Raw genomic sequence first — 16,867 nt, 5'->3', positions numbered from 1 at the left:
CCCCTGTTCTCTCTATTTTATGGAGTCTGTTCACTTATCAACTGCCTCAGTAAAATTTGTAGTTTCATCTCAACCTTAAAACCTTAGCAAAAATTCTTAGCCAAAATCCTATTATTCTTTTGGTTTACCTTTTAATATCTACATTTATGCTAATCAGGGCAGAATTTAAGGTTTGATGCTTATATGTATACTTTTCCAACAAGTATTTATTATTAGTTAAGCCATGATTCAGGATTCTAGGGTGGGGTGTACCCCGGTGCCCCTTCACCTCCCTGGGAGAAGGATGAGGACAGAGGACAGGTGGGATGCAGCCAGTTCAGATCTTCCCAAGAAATGTGCCTGCTGCCCAGTGGTCATCCCAGGCTGACACACAGGATATGGGTAAAGGGACTTGCACACATGCCAGTACCATTTGCACACAGAGGCTCAATCCCTTTAGCAGTCATTGCCTTCTCACAGCAGTGGAATTCCGGGTACTTCTGCTAACAGTTCCTGGTCTCGTCTGGTTGGGGAAGAGGCTATCTAAAGGGGCAGTCTTGTAGTTCTTGCTTTTGGTCTTGATGTCTTCTGCCGTGTTGCTGGCTCCCAGAGACACTCGTGAAGCTGAGTACAGCTCAGTGTCAGTCTGTTATATATTTAAATTAGAGGAAAGACAGGATCATCTAAGCCTGCAAAATCTCTTCAGGTCGCATGAAGCTCTCAGGTGTGGTATCTTATAGATTGCCATTCTGGATTCTTCATCTGAGCAGTGCTTACAGTGAAGGAGGGCAGCAAGAAGACTGCTGTGTCTATTTTTTAGACCACTTTTTATATTATTTAAGAGGTCTGTGTGTTTTAATGACCTGATAGCTAGCTACTTCAGATGAAAACAATGTTTAAAAAGGAAACTGTTTTTTTTTCAGTGCTTTATTTGGCCAGTATTTATAACAAATAGCCATGTGTCGATTGCCTATCGTTTTGGCTCACAAAGACCTGCCTGAATTCATTACAAGGCAAAATACAGTTGTGGTGTCACTTTGAATCCAAATTTTCCTGCCCTGTTTTGCAATTGGCAGTAGCATATGGTGTCTACCTCATGAAATTGCCATCAGTATCTCCCCTGAGGGGAGGAGACCTTGGTAAAAGCGTGGTTACAAGCTCAAGTTCAAACCCTTGGTCTGCTACTTAGTAGTTGTACTTTGGGCAAGTTGCTGTATCCTTCTGTGTTCCAGACCCTGCAATTACAAAAATGAATAATGACTACATCTTTCTCATAAGGTTGCACAGTATTATTTTAATTATAAGTTTATATATGGAAAAAGCCTAAACCAGTGTTTGGCATATAGTAAATAATTCCATAATGTTAGTGACTATTATTAATTTAGTAGCTACATTGTGCCAAGCGCTGCACTAGGTGTCTCAGTCTCCTTCAATCCCCATGGCAGCCCTGTAGGATGGCCCTCAGTCCTACAGTGCACCAGAGTTTGCACAACGTCTCTGAGGTCACAGAGCAGCAGAAATGGGGGAGGCACTCACTGGGCAAACGGGCCCTGAGCACACTTCACACAGTTCTATGAAGGTGCCTTCAAAGGCCTTAGCACCACAGGAGGAGAAAATGGAGACCGGCAGATAACTAACAGGAGGCTATATTCAGGCTGCCCAGTCCTTCACCGTGAAATGCACCAAAGATAAATGAAGAAAGGGGGTAAAAAACCTGTCAGGAAAGGCTGGGTCTTTTGTGGTCAGTTGTATAGCTCTGGACACAATGTGATTCTAATAGCTGATATCCTTGGTCAAGTTTTACTAGCTGGGTAGAGACCTTCCCCTCTCTAGAGTGACAGCCCCAAACCGGTTGTTACAGGCTCCCTCCCTTCTCTCCTTGGTGTTCTTAGAAGAGCTCCAAGAAGAGAAAAGCAAAAGTCTGCGTTACCACGATGAGGCCGACCAGAGCGCCCTGCAGAGGATGACCCGGCTGCGTGTCACCTGGTCCATGCGGGAAGACGGGCTGCTCATGCTCTGCCGAATTGCCAGCAATATCCTCAATACCAAGGTACGCAGCCCACTGGTCCCCTGCTCCGTCCAGCCTCCAGCCAACTGATTTGCTCCTTCTTGTCCGACCCACACAAGAGGCTTGTGGCCCCGTGGGGCCGCTTATGTCATCTACTTCTGTCAGGGCCCCTGGGAAAAGCAGGTCCCAGAATCTTACATGTTAATACCACTCCTGTCTTTGCACATTTTGTCCCAGCTTTCAGCAAATACAGAGGACTCTTTGCCTGGCTGCAGGCAAAGCAGACCAAAGCGGTTCTCTCTTCACCAGGAATCTACCCCTTTCCTATTCCACTCCTCCCATCCTCATGTGCCTGAAAAGTCCTGACTTCTCTTTCAGTAACTGCTTATCATCTCCCCAAAGGCTTCACTGATCCTGTCAAATGGGAGTGATCACTGTGTTCTTTCCGTCCCCTGGGCAGATACGTTCATGCTGTTTCTGTTGTCCCTGGCACTTCTTGGCCCACTGGAGTGGCTGCTCCTCGGGGCAAGGGGACTTACTTGTTTTCATCGCTGTCACCCAGCATGGGGCCTGCCACACAGTAACCGTCGTATTTGCTGAGGCGGTGTGGAATGGTGCCGCGGCCTCGGCCTGACTCGCCCACTTCCTCACGGTTCACTTCACCTTCCGCACCACAGTCCCCTGTACTCCCAGTTACTCCTGGCTGTATCCCTGAATTCTCTGGTGGATGGGGAGGAACTCGCTCCCTGTGCTAGCATACTCCCTTTTTCCTCTGATATCACTGCCTCCAAGAAGGTTCTACAGCCCAAACCAGAGGTCATCTCCTCACCACGTTCCCCAAAGCAACTTCATTGACGCCTAGTCTGTTTATTCTCGCCACTCGTACCAGTCTCGTCTCCTCAGCCCGCAGCAAGGCATGGGGAGAACAGTCCAGGGGGGCGACTGTTTCATCACTCTGGTTCCCAGAAGCCACCAGAAGAGTAAGCTCCCCCATCGTCCAGTCCAGAGACTTTTTTTTCTAAGATTTTATTTATTTATTTTTAGAGAGAGAGGAAGAAAGGGGAAGAGAGGGAGAGAAACATCAGTGTGTGGTTGCCTCTCAGATGCCCCCAAATGGGGGACTTGGCCGCAACCCAGGCATATGCCCTGACTGGGAATCAAACCAGAGACCCTTCAGTTCACAGGCCAGCGCTCAGTCCACTAAATCACACCAGCCAGGGCCAATTCAGAGACTTTTGCTGATAGTAATACTTCTAGGTAAGTAGGTGAGGCAGCTTCATTAGAGCCCATTTGGTGTTTCCTGTTCTCAACAATGACAGCCAGGGGAAGTCCACTTGGATGCCAGAGGCTCATTGGATCCCTTTCTTGACCATTTTCCCAGATTCTTTCCCCCTTCAGCCCCCTCCTAAATTCCAGCCCAGTTCCTTCTCCAAGGAAAAACCTGAAAGTGATTATTGCTGTCCCCAGTTTCTGTTTTCTGCCTCTATAATGGGCTTTTTTCATCAAGGGGTTTGGGGTGAGGGATGTCTCCTTCCACCCACCCTGGATGCAGCTGGAGGAGCCAGAAAAGTCCTGCCCATTCAGGGTCAGTGGACCCTCCACTTCCTCACTTGAACTTACAGCATATTCTTGGGCCACCTCATTCTGGGGCTGTAAGAAAACTCGTCATCCTGCCCCTTCATTATGTCAGCTCTGCCTTCCTGTGTGTGACTGAGGTGTTCTCCTGAGTCTACTAACTTAGCACATTCTTTTTCTGCTAATGTAACACACAGAATGTTTCTGACCACACATAATCCATAATTAAGCCTGTAAAGCCCTCTAACTAAAGATATTTCATATATTCATAACTTTCCCTAACGTATTGCCCTTCTAATCAGTACTAGCCAGCACCCTCTGAGCACCTCTCTTACTTGTCAGGAGACACTTTTTCCACAGGACTCTGAGGACTTACTTTCTTCCTCTCTGCCCAGCACCTGGCCCTGTGCCAGGCATATGGTTGGTGCCAAGTGGATGTGACTGAATAAACACGTGAGGTGGCAGTGGGGAGTACCTGCTGAGGGGTTTTTCCCACCCCTTTGGGTCAGTAACCCAGGCATGGGCTCCAGGGATACTGATTTCCTGTCCTGACTCTGCGTTTGATCCAGGTGAAGGGCCCGTTTGTCCACTGGCAGGTTGTGCGGGACATTTTGCACGCTACCTTTGAAGAGTCTTTGGATAAAACATCTCATTCAGTTGGACGAAGAGCTCGCTTCATAGTCAAAAACCCACAAGCCTATATGAACTATAAGTAAGTCTTATTTGAACTTTCATAACTTCAGGATAACGTTATTCCAGTGCTTCTATTCCGTTCTTTACTCTTCTCTCATCCCATTTGCTTAAGGGTCCAGGGTGAAATGCTGATAGAGCTCCTGAGTTGCTTGGTACATGCCAGTGGTCTGCCCAGATGCCAGTGTTCATTAGTGAGCTTGTCCTTGATTTATTGAGGGCTAGGCCTGATTCTGGGCACTTTCTCATGCAAAATACTATCTAGATGTTAGGAAAACTTTGTGACGTAGGTGCTGTTATCCTTTGTTACGTACTTAGCATGTGGTAAAGGCAGAGGCAGCTGCTGACTTCCACTGCTGTTTCTGGTATTCCAGAGCAGCTCTTGATATCTCTATCTATGTTTCAGTGGCCCAAGGTGAAGCTAGACATGGGTCACCGGACCAGACGTACATACTCAGCCATGGCCTCAGCACAGATGGGGGTTCCTGAATTTCCCAGCCATGGCCTGGTTGTGTGCTGATGGTAGCTGGCTGGGTCGCAAAGCATTCCCCTTGCAATTTGCCTTTTACCAGCGGGGCTGCCCTTCCCCCCAATCTCCTCCCAGGGCCTGGGCAAGACACTGCCGCCATCCTCGTCAGACTCCTCCTCCGGCTCCTCCACAGGCATGGGCTTGAGTTGGGGCACCAGAGAGCAGCTGAGTTTTGGGGGAGATGCCCACATGTGGCAGCCAGAGGGGGACATGGCAAAGTGGGGAAGTGCCACCTCCACCCACTGGTCACTTATGGATGGGTCAGCAGGAGAGCTTGGCTCTGGGTTGATTCTCAACCATGGGTTGCCTCCAGCAGCCAAGACTATACTGTAGAGGAAACTCAAGTCCAGTCAGTTTCTTAGCCTTGGCACTGGGAACATAGGGCCCATATAACTCTGCTGTGAGGCTGTCCTGGGCATTGTAGGGTGCTGAGCAGCATCCCTGCCTCTACCCACTAGAAGTCAGTACCCCACCTCCCACCCCACATGACACCAAAGTGTCTTAAGATGTTCCCTGGGGGGTTGAATGGCCCTGGTTGAGAACCACATGGTTATGCATACCAAGGGGCTTTCCCATGTGAAGCCAGAGATCTGGTGGTTCTAAGCATGGACATCATTCCAACTCCAAGCCTCATTTGCTCCTCTCTCTGCAGGGTGTGCCTGGCCGAGGTGTACCAAGATAAGGCTCTGGTTGGAGATTTCATGAATCGAAAATGTGACTATGAAGACCCAAAGGTAAGCCTGGTCGGTGGCTGGGCTCAGCCTGCACTGGAGGCAGCGGTTTCCAGGTTCTGGTCCTGACCTGGGCCTCATAGTGCCTCTGCCAGCCTTATGAACGTGGCTTTTTCCTGCTCATTTGAGAAATTGACTTGTCAGTTCTTTGGCTTCGAAATTCATTTGATCCGGCTCCAGCATTCGTTTTTCAAAACGATTAGTATTTGAAATGCAGCTTTGCTGGGCTGCTGTGCCTTGGGCCTATTTTGTTACTGAAACAAGGTGACTCCTCAGAAGTTGTAAGTGGCTAGACTGCCTGGCAAGCTTGCAGATAGGATATAAGACTTTTTCTGAGTTTTCTGTCCAGGTGGGACTGGGACAGTGGCCGACAAAGAAGGAAGCTGTCTCTACAGACCCAGATGTCTCTGCTCTTCAGCCCAGAGCCCACTCAGTCCCTGCTCGTTGAGCTAACACTGGCCTCTGCTGTGTGTGTGTCCAGCCTTGTGCCGGGCGAGGCCGATCCAAGTAGAGACCCAGCCCTTCCGTGAGGGAGCCATGGGTCATGGGGCGCACGGAGGAGTAGATGGGCCACGCAGAATGGGGCGGTCCCTGAGAGAGGACAGCAGGGCTGAAGGAGCGCCAGCGGTGCTCACGCTTCGAGTGGCAGAGAGACAGCCTCACGGGGGCCGGAGGCTTCGTTCTCCCTGTGCCAAGGTGATGGGCAGTTGTGGGCCTGTGCGGTAAAGCAGAGATGGCATCAGGACCAGGGTTCACTCTGTCACTGTACCTCCATTCCCTGGCTGTCAGCTGTCCATCCTCAATCCAGTCACCTCCTGGTTGCTGATTGACTTCTGGAGCTCAGGTCCTCACAACAGAATCCAAAGACGGGAAGAAATGGGGAGAGAGGCTGCACTGGGCTCACTGGGCCCTTGTATCAGGGAGGGAACAGCCTTTCCCAGAAGCCCCTGAGGTTGCCGCCACTGGCTTAGTCCCATCCTGACTCATTCAGATGGGTGCATGCTCCCCAGACCACGTCAGAGCTGGGAAAGTAGGCGACCAACAGCCTCTACTACAGAGGCTTTTCGCAGGTGTGTGTGCTTAGCCCAGACTTCTAAGATGAGGGGCCAGCTGAGGCAAAGGCCATGAAGGAAGTGGGGAGTGTAGTGTGGGGAGGGCCACAGCAAGATGCAGCAGGTGCGGAGGTGAGCTCATCCTGTGCGGGACACAGTCGGTTTGCGGGCCACCCATGGAGGATGAACTGGAGGGGTGAGACTGAAGGTGTAGCAGGGTGGCGATGAGGCTGTTACAGTTCTGGTCTGGAATGGCATGGTTGCGGTGCAGGTGTGCAGGAGGGGACTGGTTTGGGGTCCACGGTTGAGTGGCGGGGGGCGGATTGGAGGCGAGGAAGGAGGTGGACTCACACAGAGTGAGCCAGGGAAGAACAGACCTGGGAGGAGGGAGGTGACAGGAGCATAGGCCTGTTGGTGGGGTTGGGGCACAGTGGGCATTCTGGGGACTGGGCAGGACAGTTGGGTCTTCCTGGGGCTGGGAGAGAAAGCTGGCAGTGCAGTGCTGAGGGCTATCAGTGTGTTCGTTGGCACCAGGTGCGCCAAAGCCCTGAGCATCTGTCTCCTTCCTGGGTGGACCGCGTGGCTGGGGAGGCCGGAAGGCAGGGGAGCAGTGCTGTGTTTCTGGGAGGTCACTGCCACAGGAGTTTGTTACAAGGTTTTTCTTGATGTATCTTATCAAAACCTCCCTTCAGGGAGAGAAGTGGCTTAACATATTCTCTCATGTTAAAAGGTTTGTGCCAATGAGTTTAAAGAATTTGTGGAGAAGCTTAAAGAGAAGTTTAGTTCATCTCTAAAGAATCCTAACCTTGAAATCCCAGACACACTTCAGGAGCTGTTTGGCAGGTAAGATTCTTCCAGGAAGGTGCTGTGTGATCTCTTGGGGCATGAGAAAATGTCACCAGCTGGGACTGCCTGGGTCAGCAGTCCCACTCAGCCTTGCAACCAACCAATCCAGCTGTATCTCCTGACTGGACCACCTCGTCTCTTAGAGACTTGGAAATGGGGGGCCACTGGTGTCATAGCCCCGCCAGGCACTCCCATCCACGCTCCCGTTCAGGCCCTGCTGCTGACTTCGTTCTGCCTTTCTCAGCTGGTTGCTGTGCTTTTGCTGAGATTGCTCATTTTACATATGAGGCAACTCTGAGATGTAACTAACTTGCCCAGGTCACAGTGCTTGTGAGCAACAGGGCCAAGATTTGAACTTAGGTGCCTCTGACTTCTGAGTCCCGGCAGTTTTCAATTCGACCACTCAGCATCTGGAGAAAAACATACTTAGGTTTGAGCACAGAACCCTATGAAATTTTAAAATCTTGTGTTCTGTGAACCAGGCCTGTTTCCTCTGCTTAATCCCAATGGGAATCCCCTCTCTTCACCATCCTCATCAAGACAGTCTCTCTAGCCACTGTATTTCTGAATTACTTCCTATAAGGAGATGATATTCATCAGTTAGTTTGTATTTGTGAACTGCACTATACCTTTGCAGTTAGCCCTCTGTGTTTCAGTTGGAGATCTCATCCTTCCATTTATTCAACAAATAATTCACATACGTGTCTGCTGTATGTCAGTCCTAAGGAGTGATTTGTAGTCATTGTCAGAGTTGACGCCCTTTAGCTATTTGGGGAGTTTTGCTTTGTTAATGGCAGTAAAATGTTCCCCAGATTACCCAATGGCGCAGTTCTTATGCAAACGTAAAAGGGTCCACATGCCCTGTTCACCCATCTGTAACTTGTATCACCACATATTTTCCATAAAGTTCTGGGGCAACTTTTAGTTTTAGAAGAAGATAGTTAAAATAAAGAACTTAAAAGAGTGAACCATTTAGAGGAAAGAAAAAGTCTCTGTTGTAATAATTTAATATTAAATTTAATCTTGAGCTTTCTGGCAGGCAAGACAAAAAAGAAAATGGTCCCAAGTATGTTCTTGTTTGACTAAAAATAGTTCACTTGTTTTTCTGAAAAGGTGCTCTTTTTTGCTACTAAATTTTAGAAAACATTTACTATGGCGAAGTTGAATTTTGACTTCAGTTTTGTAGAAACCAACAAAATGTCTTACAAGTGGCCATATATTTTGAAAAGTTCATTCTATGATTTATTCTTGTATTTATTTGCTTGGTATGAACACAGTAAAACAACTTTACATGAAGATATAAAAAAAAAAAATAATCTGTAATTCCAGCACCTAATACAGCCATTCCCTTTTTTTGGATATTTTCTTCCAGTCTTTTTTCTTGGGCTTGTTTGAATCATAATAAGCCCGCAATTAACAGTAGCTCTCTGCCTATTAACATTTTCCCATCTCACTTCATAATCATCAGTAAATGAACATTCTTCATTTTCTCAAACCTCATTTTCTTTTTCTAAATTCTCACCTGAGGACATTTTTTCATTGCTTTTAGAAAGAAAGGAAGGGCGAGAGAGAAACTGGTTGCCTCCCACATGCACCCAAGCTGGGAATCATACACGCCCAGACCAGGGATTAAACCCGCAACCCAGGCATGTGCCCTGACCGGGAATCAAACCCACAACCTTTTGGTTTGGGGATGATGCTTCAACCAAATGAGCTACATCGGCGAGGGTTCCACCCTCATTTCGTTAACATTCTCATTTGATGGACAGAAGACAGTATTTTCTCATTTTAATTTATTGGGTTGGCCCAAAAGTCCATTTAGTTTTTTCTATAAAATAAAAGGTACATTTTTCATTTATTGATTTGGATACTTTGAGTGTATCAGCTATTTCCCACATGGAATAATGTTGATTGTTCTCAATTAATGTCTCGATTTGATTGCTGTCAACTTCAGCTGGTCTACTGGACTGTGGAGCATTATCCAGCGAGAAATCTCCACAATGATACTTCGCAAACCACTTTTGACACGTTCAATCAATCACAGCACCTTCTTCATACAATGCACAAATCTTTCCTTGCCTTTCAGTTATGCTTTTACCTTTCTTGAAATAATAAAGCATAATATGCCGAAAGTGTCATGTATTTTCTTCCATCTTCAATATTAAAATGGCTACGCAAGAATTCACTAATTTTGATATGTTTTTCTTTAAATGCACACTGATGTGACAGCTGTCACAATACAATCTAACAAAATTGTTTCGGATGAAGTTAAAGACAATTAAGCACTACTAGAGCCATCTTATGGAAAAAACCAAACGAACTTTTTGGCCAACCCAATAAGTGTGCATGTTTAATTTTAGTAAGTTTAGCCAATAAATGGCCACCTTGAGCAAGATGCGGCTCGGGTTAGTGAAGGGCTGCTGTGTCTCACTGATGTGCTCTTTTTTTGTTTCTTACACAGATACCGAGTTTTGGCAATTGGAGACAGAAAGGACCAAATCGGGAAGGAGGATGAACTTAATAGGCAAGTACTGACATACCAGGTGCCTTTTCCTCAACTGCTTCATTGGGTTGCCTGCAGCCTAGCACAGGGTCACCTAGGGCCCAATCCATCCTGCCTCCTGTTTTTGTAAGTAAAGTCATACTGGAGCGCAGCCACACCCATTCTGTGTCCTGTCTGTGTTGTTCCCATGAGCACCTCAGAGCTGAGTGGGTGCATCGAGACTAAATAACCCACGAAGCCTCAATTACTTATCTGGTTTTTACAGAAGTTTACTAACCCTGACCTCCCATATCACTGGGCTGGCCTTAAGATGGGCTGGGGAAGGGCCTGAACTCTCAGCCCATGAGCCTTCTAAGCAAAGGTGGTTAGAAAGCTCAGCTTTTTCCCCCATCTTGGATAACTAATATTCATTTTGATTTTTTAGCTCTATATTTCAGTAAGAAGCCTATTCTCTTTGGAGAAAACTTGTTTAAAATTAGATGAAAAGGAAATATAAGCACTTACCCACATTTGTTAATTATCATGAAAATGTTTCTGGGTTATGTCACCCCTTAGCCACTAGGCTGAAACTTTTTACCTGTAAAAATTGACCAGTTTGTAAGGTTTAAAAACCGTCATATATTTTGTTTTGGTTTATAAGTAGTTTGGGTATTCAGGTCACTTCTATGAGACTGAAAACTTTTTCAGTGAGAACTGGATCCACCCAGAATACGTGGTGCCCTGTGGCCTCATGTTACCCTGCCGCCCCCTTCTCTTTCAGCGTGGACGACGTTCACTTTCTGGTGCTCCAGAACCTGATCCAGAGCACACTGGCCCTCTCAGACAGTCAGATGAAGTCCTGCCAGTCATTCCAGGTGGGTATCAGAGACCCAGCATCACTTTCACAGAAGTGCTTCGGGACCGGCGTCCCTCTAGAGGCCGGTGTCATGTGAGGTTTTGCTCATTCTCTTCTCAGCTGTGGGCTCCGAGGAGCCTGAGGTCCCCCGAGACTCTGGCCCTCACTTATTCCATGTGTAGAGTATGCCAGCAGGACCCAGTGACCTCCACAATCCCAGTGCTTTGATGGGAGGTAGACTTGTAGGAGGCAAGGCTGGAGTGGGCAGGGTCCCGTTCACAGGCATCCTTGTCCATCATAGTGAGGGTGGGCACTCTCCCTGCAGGGGGTCTGGGATGGGGAAAGAACATGTGTCTGACACAGGCATCAAAGGGTTGCTTTGCTGTGGGGAGTGGTCAGGGGTTGGCGGAGGCGGCATGTGTAGAAGCAGGGAGAGTGGTTGATTGGAGGCTGCAGTGAGAGACTATGGTGGTGTGAACTAGATGCTAGCCATGTAGACAGCATGAACCAGATGCATTTGGGAACATATTTTGGGGGTGGAGCTAACCAGACATACGATGTGTTGGGTGAGGAGGAAGAGTGGTGTCACAGCTGATTCTGCATTTACTCCTGGTGCCTTTGCATCCAAAGAAACAGGTGTGGGGTGCAGAGCCGTCCTTTTTCTTCAGTCCCCTGTTCTTCTCTTTGGTCTCTAAGGTGTGACGTGATAGTAAGGGTGACAGTTAGAATTGCTGGCGTCCTCCAGGCTTTTCCACACACCCCCACCAAGTGTCAGCTCCAGCCTCCATGTCTCTAGTCCCCAGCTTGTTGCTCACCCATGACTTGCTGCGTTACAGACATTCCGCCTGTACCAGGAGTACAAGGACCAGATTCTCGTGAAGGCCTTCCTAGAGTGCCAGAAAAGGAGCTTGGTTAACCGGCGCCGGGTCAACCACACGCTGGGCCCAAAGAAAAACCGGGCTTTGCCCTTCGTGCCAATGTCCTACCAGTTGTCCCAGAGCTATTACAGGTGAGCGCCTGCTCCCTTGACCTGGCCATAGGAAGGGCAGGGGGCCCCATGTCAGAGGCCAAGCCACGGTTGCGCACATGAGTGGAAAATAACAGGACATCCGTCCTCATCAGAGAACACAGCAGCCGGGGCCTTGGTGGCCTCAGGTACGCGATGCAGCCTCTGAGGAACGAGTTTTCTCATCCATACCTGTCTTTCCTTGTGCGGGTGTAAGGTTAACACTTGCAATATTTTGTGTTGGGCATTTACCATTTCTGTACGTAGTTTGTTTCCCTTTCTCCTGTCTAACTCGGTAAGATCAAGTTTCTCATGTAATACTTGGTCCAATTAAAGTGCACCCTCCTGGTTGCATGACCTCAGTCCCTAATCCTGACACTCACAGTTGCACCACGCCACCTGTCGTGCAGGCTCACACGCTTCCTTTTGAAGCCATCAGCTCTTGCTTAGGCTCGGTCTGCGGCACAGCAGCGGCCTGAGTGGTAGTGTGGACCGCTGAGAATCGCCTGATGTGGCCCCTCCTCTAGGAGCACCGCTCACAGCTCACAGCTCACAGCACGGCCTCACACCGGCGCAGACCTGGCTGCCCTTTGTCGCACATCTGGCACCTGTGCCCCCAGCCTCCTTAACCACCAGAGGAAGTCCATTAAAACAGTCCCAGGAGTTCTTCTTGGCAGATCTCCCCTGGGCTGCCTTCCCCTTCTCCATGCTGGTCTCCTGACCGCTCCTCAGAGCTGCATAGAGACTGCCTTCAGAAACAGAACAATAACAAATTGAGTATTGTTTTGTTTCTTTTTTCCATCTCTCTGCCTGTGACTTCAGACACTTGCTCCTTTCCTAAATGCCCTTCCTGAGGGACCCTCAGTCTCCTTTTCCTTCCTGGGGAGCAGCCTGATGTAGTAAAAAGAGCCGTGACCTGGAAAGCAGAAGACATGCATCCAAGTCCCACAAGGCCATTTGACCTTGAGCAGCATCCTCATCTGAGCAGTGGCCTGCAAATCAAACAGACCCGTGGGTCCCTCTCCCTGATCTAGGTGCCTCTGTCTCTGCTGTTGCAGAGTCTTGGGAAGTGGCACTTTGAACAAAGGCAAGGGCTTGGCTCTCTGCTGTCGCCTTTTGGAGACAGTGGGGTTGAGCACATGTGTGTCCTCTCATTTCTGTAGGATCAGAAGTGTGCGTAGCCCATCAAGTGAAGGCTTCTAACGCCCCGTCCTCAGGAACGCCCTGCCCTTCTTTTTGTCTGTGTAGGATCTTTACATGGCGATTTCCGAGCACCATCTGCACAGAATCGTTCCAGTTCTTTGACAGAATCCGGGCTGCCGGCAAGTTGGACCAGCCTGATAATTTTTCCTTCAAGGACCAGGATAGTAACGACTGCCCAAGTGATATGGTGGCATTTTCTTTGGACGGCCCTGGAGGACATTGTGTGGCTGCCCTGACCCTCTTCTCTTTGGGCCTTGTTTCCGTGGATGTCAGAATCCCTGAGCAGATCGTCGTGGTGGACAGTTCGATGGTAGAGAACGAGGTCATTAAGAGGTAAGGGCTGAGCCCTCGCAACTGCTCACACTGCCCGCGCACACTGCTCTGAGCAGCAGGGGGCTTTCCGCACCATCGTCTCCCCATTCCCATGGTGTCCGCAGTTTTATCTGCTTGGTCATCTTGTCTGTGTTGATGAACAAGCACATGCTGACTTTTCTGTGCTACATCAGCGCTGTGTGGGCATTTGCCAGACAAAGATAGCAGAGTGGAAGTGCTGCCTCCGGGGCCTCTCACCCCTGAGAACTGGGGACTCCAGGGCCACACCCAGTGCAGGGCCTTCTGCTGGTGCCTCAGCCACTGGGGAGGCAGAGGCATGGCTTGGCTATGCCGAAGAGAAAGACACGGTACGTTGTAGCAAGGAGGTTAGAACAGAGGAGGGATTGGCAAAAGTTCCTTGATGGTATGATAGCTGAACTGAGATTTAATGGGAAGTGGGTATTTTGTGGACAGAGACTAGGAAGGCTTTTCAGGCAAAAGGAATAGCCCTTGCAAAGACAGGTATGTGAACAGGGGCCAGGTGGGTGAGGGAGACTCTGGTGTGGCAGCCCATGCCCACCGTCACAGCTGGAGGCCAGGAGTGACCAGGCCATTACTGAGGTCCAGTCACAGACTCTGAGGGCGATGGTGTGGACCGGGAGAGGTGGCAGGGCATCAGGGAGCTGGGCACAAGTGTGGTCATCTAGGGCAGGTTTCTTCTCCCAGCCTGGGGAAGGATGGAGCCTTGGAAGAGGATGAAGAGGAAGAGGAAGATTTGGATGAAGACTCAGTGGGCAAGCGCCAGAGCATCGAGGTGAAAGCCCCCCAGGCCTCCCATACCAACTACCTGCTGATGAGGGGCTATTGCGCCCCTGGCATTGTCAGCACCCGAAACCTCAACCCCAATGACAGCATCGTGGTGAATTCCTGCCACGTGAAGTTCCAGCTCCGCTGCAGCCCTTCGCCCATCGGGCTCGGGCCCACAGGTGAGTTCTGCCCCTGGCCCAGCCTGTCACCAGACCCTGATGCCCACCCCCCAGCTCCTAAGGCCAAGTGCAAGGCACAGCTCACTGGGTCTGGACAGAAGAACACCCAGCCAGCAGCCAGCCCCAGCAGCACTGTCCCTGACCTTCCCTGGGACCTGGTCAGTGGGGAGCCCCAGGCTGTGCTCACACTTCCCTTAGAGCTTCTCTATCAGTCACCCCTGGGAGTGTTCACGGCCCCTGGAGGGCACATAGGAGCAGCAGCAGCCCCTCCCCCCGCACCAGGACAGCTTTTTCATTCTTTCTGTCTCTAGTTCTTTTGGTGGCTCCCTTTATAACTCTATGCATTTTTGAGAAATTTTTAAGTATTTTGAGTTCTTGCTGTGAAAAATTACTATTCTGCTTACATTCATTATCTCTCACCTCCTTTACTTCTAATTTTTATACTTTTTTTTAGTTCTTCTGTTGATTACCTTTGAAACTTTAAATAACTGACTTAAACCTCTATTTCCTGGACCCTCAACTTTAGGCATTCTGTCCTCCTTCTGTAAAATTAGAATATCAGGGTCCTTCCCTTCCCCGCATCTCCTTCCCCCTTCTGCCCCTGTTCTGCCTCTGTCTGACTGACTGTGTTTTTATGAGTTGAGGTGGATGGTGTTTACTTTTGGGTTTATAATCACTGTTCGTCTTCCGTGCTTTGTCTGGAACTTGACCCACTGAAGCAGTGATGACCAAGATTGGTCTGAGCAGGCGCCTTCACAGGAGGCAACAGCAGGCAGCCCTGGCTAATGTGCCAGAAACAGGGATTCAGGGAAGGGTCCTGGGGCTCTCACAGGGTCTGAGGGACCATGCGCATGGAGTGTCAGTAAGGGTGGGGCCCAGGGTCAGCCGGGTTAAGGATCTCCCCTCCAGGACTTTGGGGTCACAGTTTTCAGACCTCTGCCCCATTTCTGAGTCTTGGTCAGGAGTTTCATACTGGCCCCAGGGGAATCTCGCCCCGTTGGCTACAGTCAGGGACCCAGGGGTGCGTCTCAGGACCCTGACTGCCAGGTGCCCAAATTTGTGCACCTAGAAGGTTTGGGGAGCGGTGGGTGGGCGCTGGAGCATCCCACCACAGCATCGTGGGTGCACTGGCCTGCACAGGGGCTCCGTCAGGGCCAGTCTGATCCTCCTTCCTCCTGTAGCCGCTCCTCTGGAAGAGCTGACAGTGGGAACCTCCTGCCTCCCGGACACATTCACCAAGCTGATAAACAAGCAAGACACCTGCAGCTGGGAAGAGTTTGTCCACCAGGTGGAGCTGTCTGGGTATAAACCTGGAGACGTGTCTGCAGCTTTGGAGGTCCAGGGGGCCATTGCGGCCAGAGGTTGCTTTGGGGTGGACAAGGTGGAGCTGAGCAGACGGTTCTCTGCCTTCGAGAGGGCAGATGGTGAACGCACCAAGACCTTCACAGACTACGTCCAGGTAAGCTGTGCTCTCTTTAGCTGCGGGACAGCTAAAGCATAAGTTGCAACTCATGGGGCAGGTGCACACTGTGGATGCGCTTGGTTTGAGACCTAGAATATAATGATTTTAAAAACTGAATTGGTTGTCAACGTGTAAAAATAGATTTGCCTAAAACCCAGCTTTTCCTGAATGTTAAAAGGTCTTGCCAGAGGGGGCTCTGCTCCTTCAGCCCAATTGGCTGGAGCCCTTTTACTCACCACTTCACTTGCCTGAACCTGTTTGCTCCACTGACCCTTGAACCCAAACAATGTAACAAGAGATAGACCTTTTAAATGGAGTGCCTTGGGACCCGGCTGCCCTCCTGAGCACTGTCAGCATTTGGAGGCAGTAGGGTGCTTGTCTGTCACTTGGTAGTGATGCCAGTGTTGCTGGGGACTTGTTATCAAACAAGTTTTTATGAGTGCGGGAAGTAAAGAGGTGATGGTAACTACTGCCCGCATGCGGTTCGATTATTCACAAGTTTTGGTGCACCTAGAGCCTGGGGAGGTGATGGATGGGGCTTGTCCACAGGCCAGTGTGGCACCCAGGCAGCAGGCCTATCGACTGTTGACAGGTGACAGGGCAGGCAGCTCCCTGGTGCCTGGGCCACAGGCCCAGAGGGCGAGTGCACACAACAAACTCTCCCCAGACCCACACAGCCTGCACGTGAGGCCTGGTTCCCAGCAAATTCCTTGAGCTCTGACTTGGGGGTTTTTAATAGAAAAATTAAGAGAAAGATGAGAGTGACTCCGTGTGCTGCTTAGAGCTGGTGCAACTCCTAGATAAGGACAGCTTTGGAAGCAGGGCACAGTACGAATGTGAGAGGAGTTATTGTCATTCATATGGGAAGAAGAGTGGCTTTTGCAGGACTTGATGGCACTTGGGGGCGTTAAGTCCTCTGGGAAGACGCTGGCCGGGCAGAAGGAAACTTGTAAAGTCATCAGCTTCAAGTGTGCGGCTGTGGTTCCAAGAAGTTCACAGTCTGATTTGTTTAACAAATAGGCACACTGAGCACTACACGGCCAGCTTGGTGGCTGGCTTGGTGGCCGACCTGGGGCCGGAAGCCCCACCTCATCCTCGAATTGTCTGCCCTGATGGACCTAGGCACTTGCCCAGGATGCTAAAACACATC

The 16,867-nt window shown here is 49.7% G+C and overlaps 1 protein-coding gene across 1 annotated transcript in view; it reads left to right on the top strand.

Annotated features, from left to right (window-relative positions):
* The window catches only part of GTF3C1 (general transcription factor IIIC subunit 1), a 74,299-nt gene that overhangs the window by 53,159 nt on the left and 4,273 nt on the right, over nt 1-16,867 (top strand). Inside the window, 10 exon segments of the mRNA XM_090277421.1 lie at nt 1,872-2,029; nt 4,132-4,274; nt 5,434-5,515; nt 7,295-7,407; nt 9,872-9,934; nt 10,674-10,767; nt 11,585-11,757; nt 13,003-13,290; nt 13,996-14,255; nt 15,437-15,714. Coding sequence (XP_090133547.1) covers nt 1,872-2,029; nt 4,132-4,274; nt 5,434-5,515; nt 7,295-7,407; nt 9,872-9,934; nt 10,674-10,767; nt 11,585-11,757; nt 13,003-13,290; nt 13,996-14,255; nt 15,437-15,714 — 1,652 coding nt within the window.

Source organism: Furipterus horrens, unplaced genomic scaffold, assembly GCF_987537825.1.
Source record: "Furipterus horrens unplaced genomic scaffold, mFurHor1.1.pri manual_scaffold_5, whole genome shotgun sequence".
NCBI lineage: Eukaryota > Metazoa > Chordata > Mammalia > Chiroptera > Furipteridae > Furipterus > Furipterus horrens.
The sequence above is the reverse complement of the archived record's forward strand: the minus strand, read 5'-3'. Positions and strand labels throughout refer to the sequence as shown.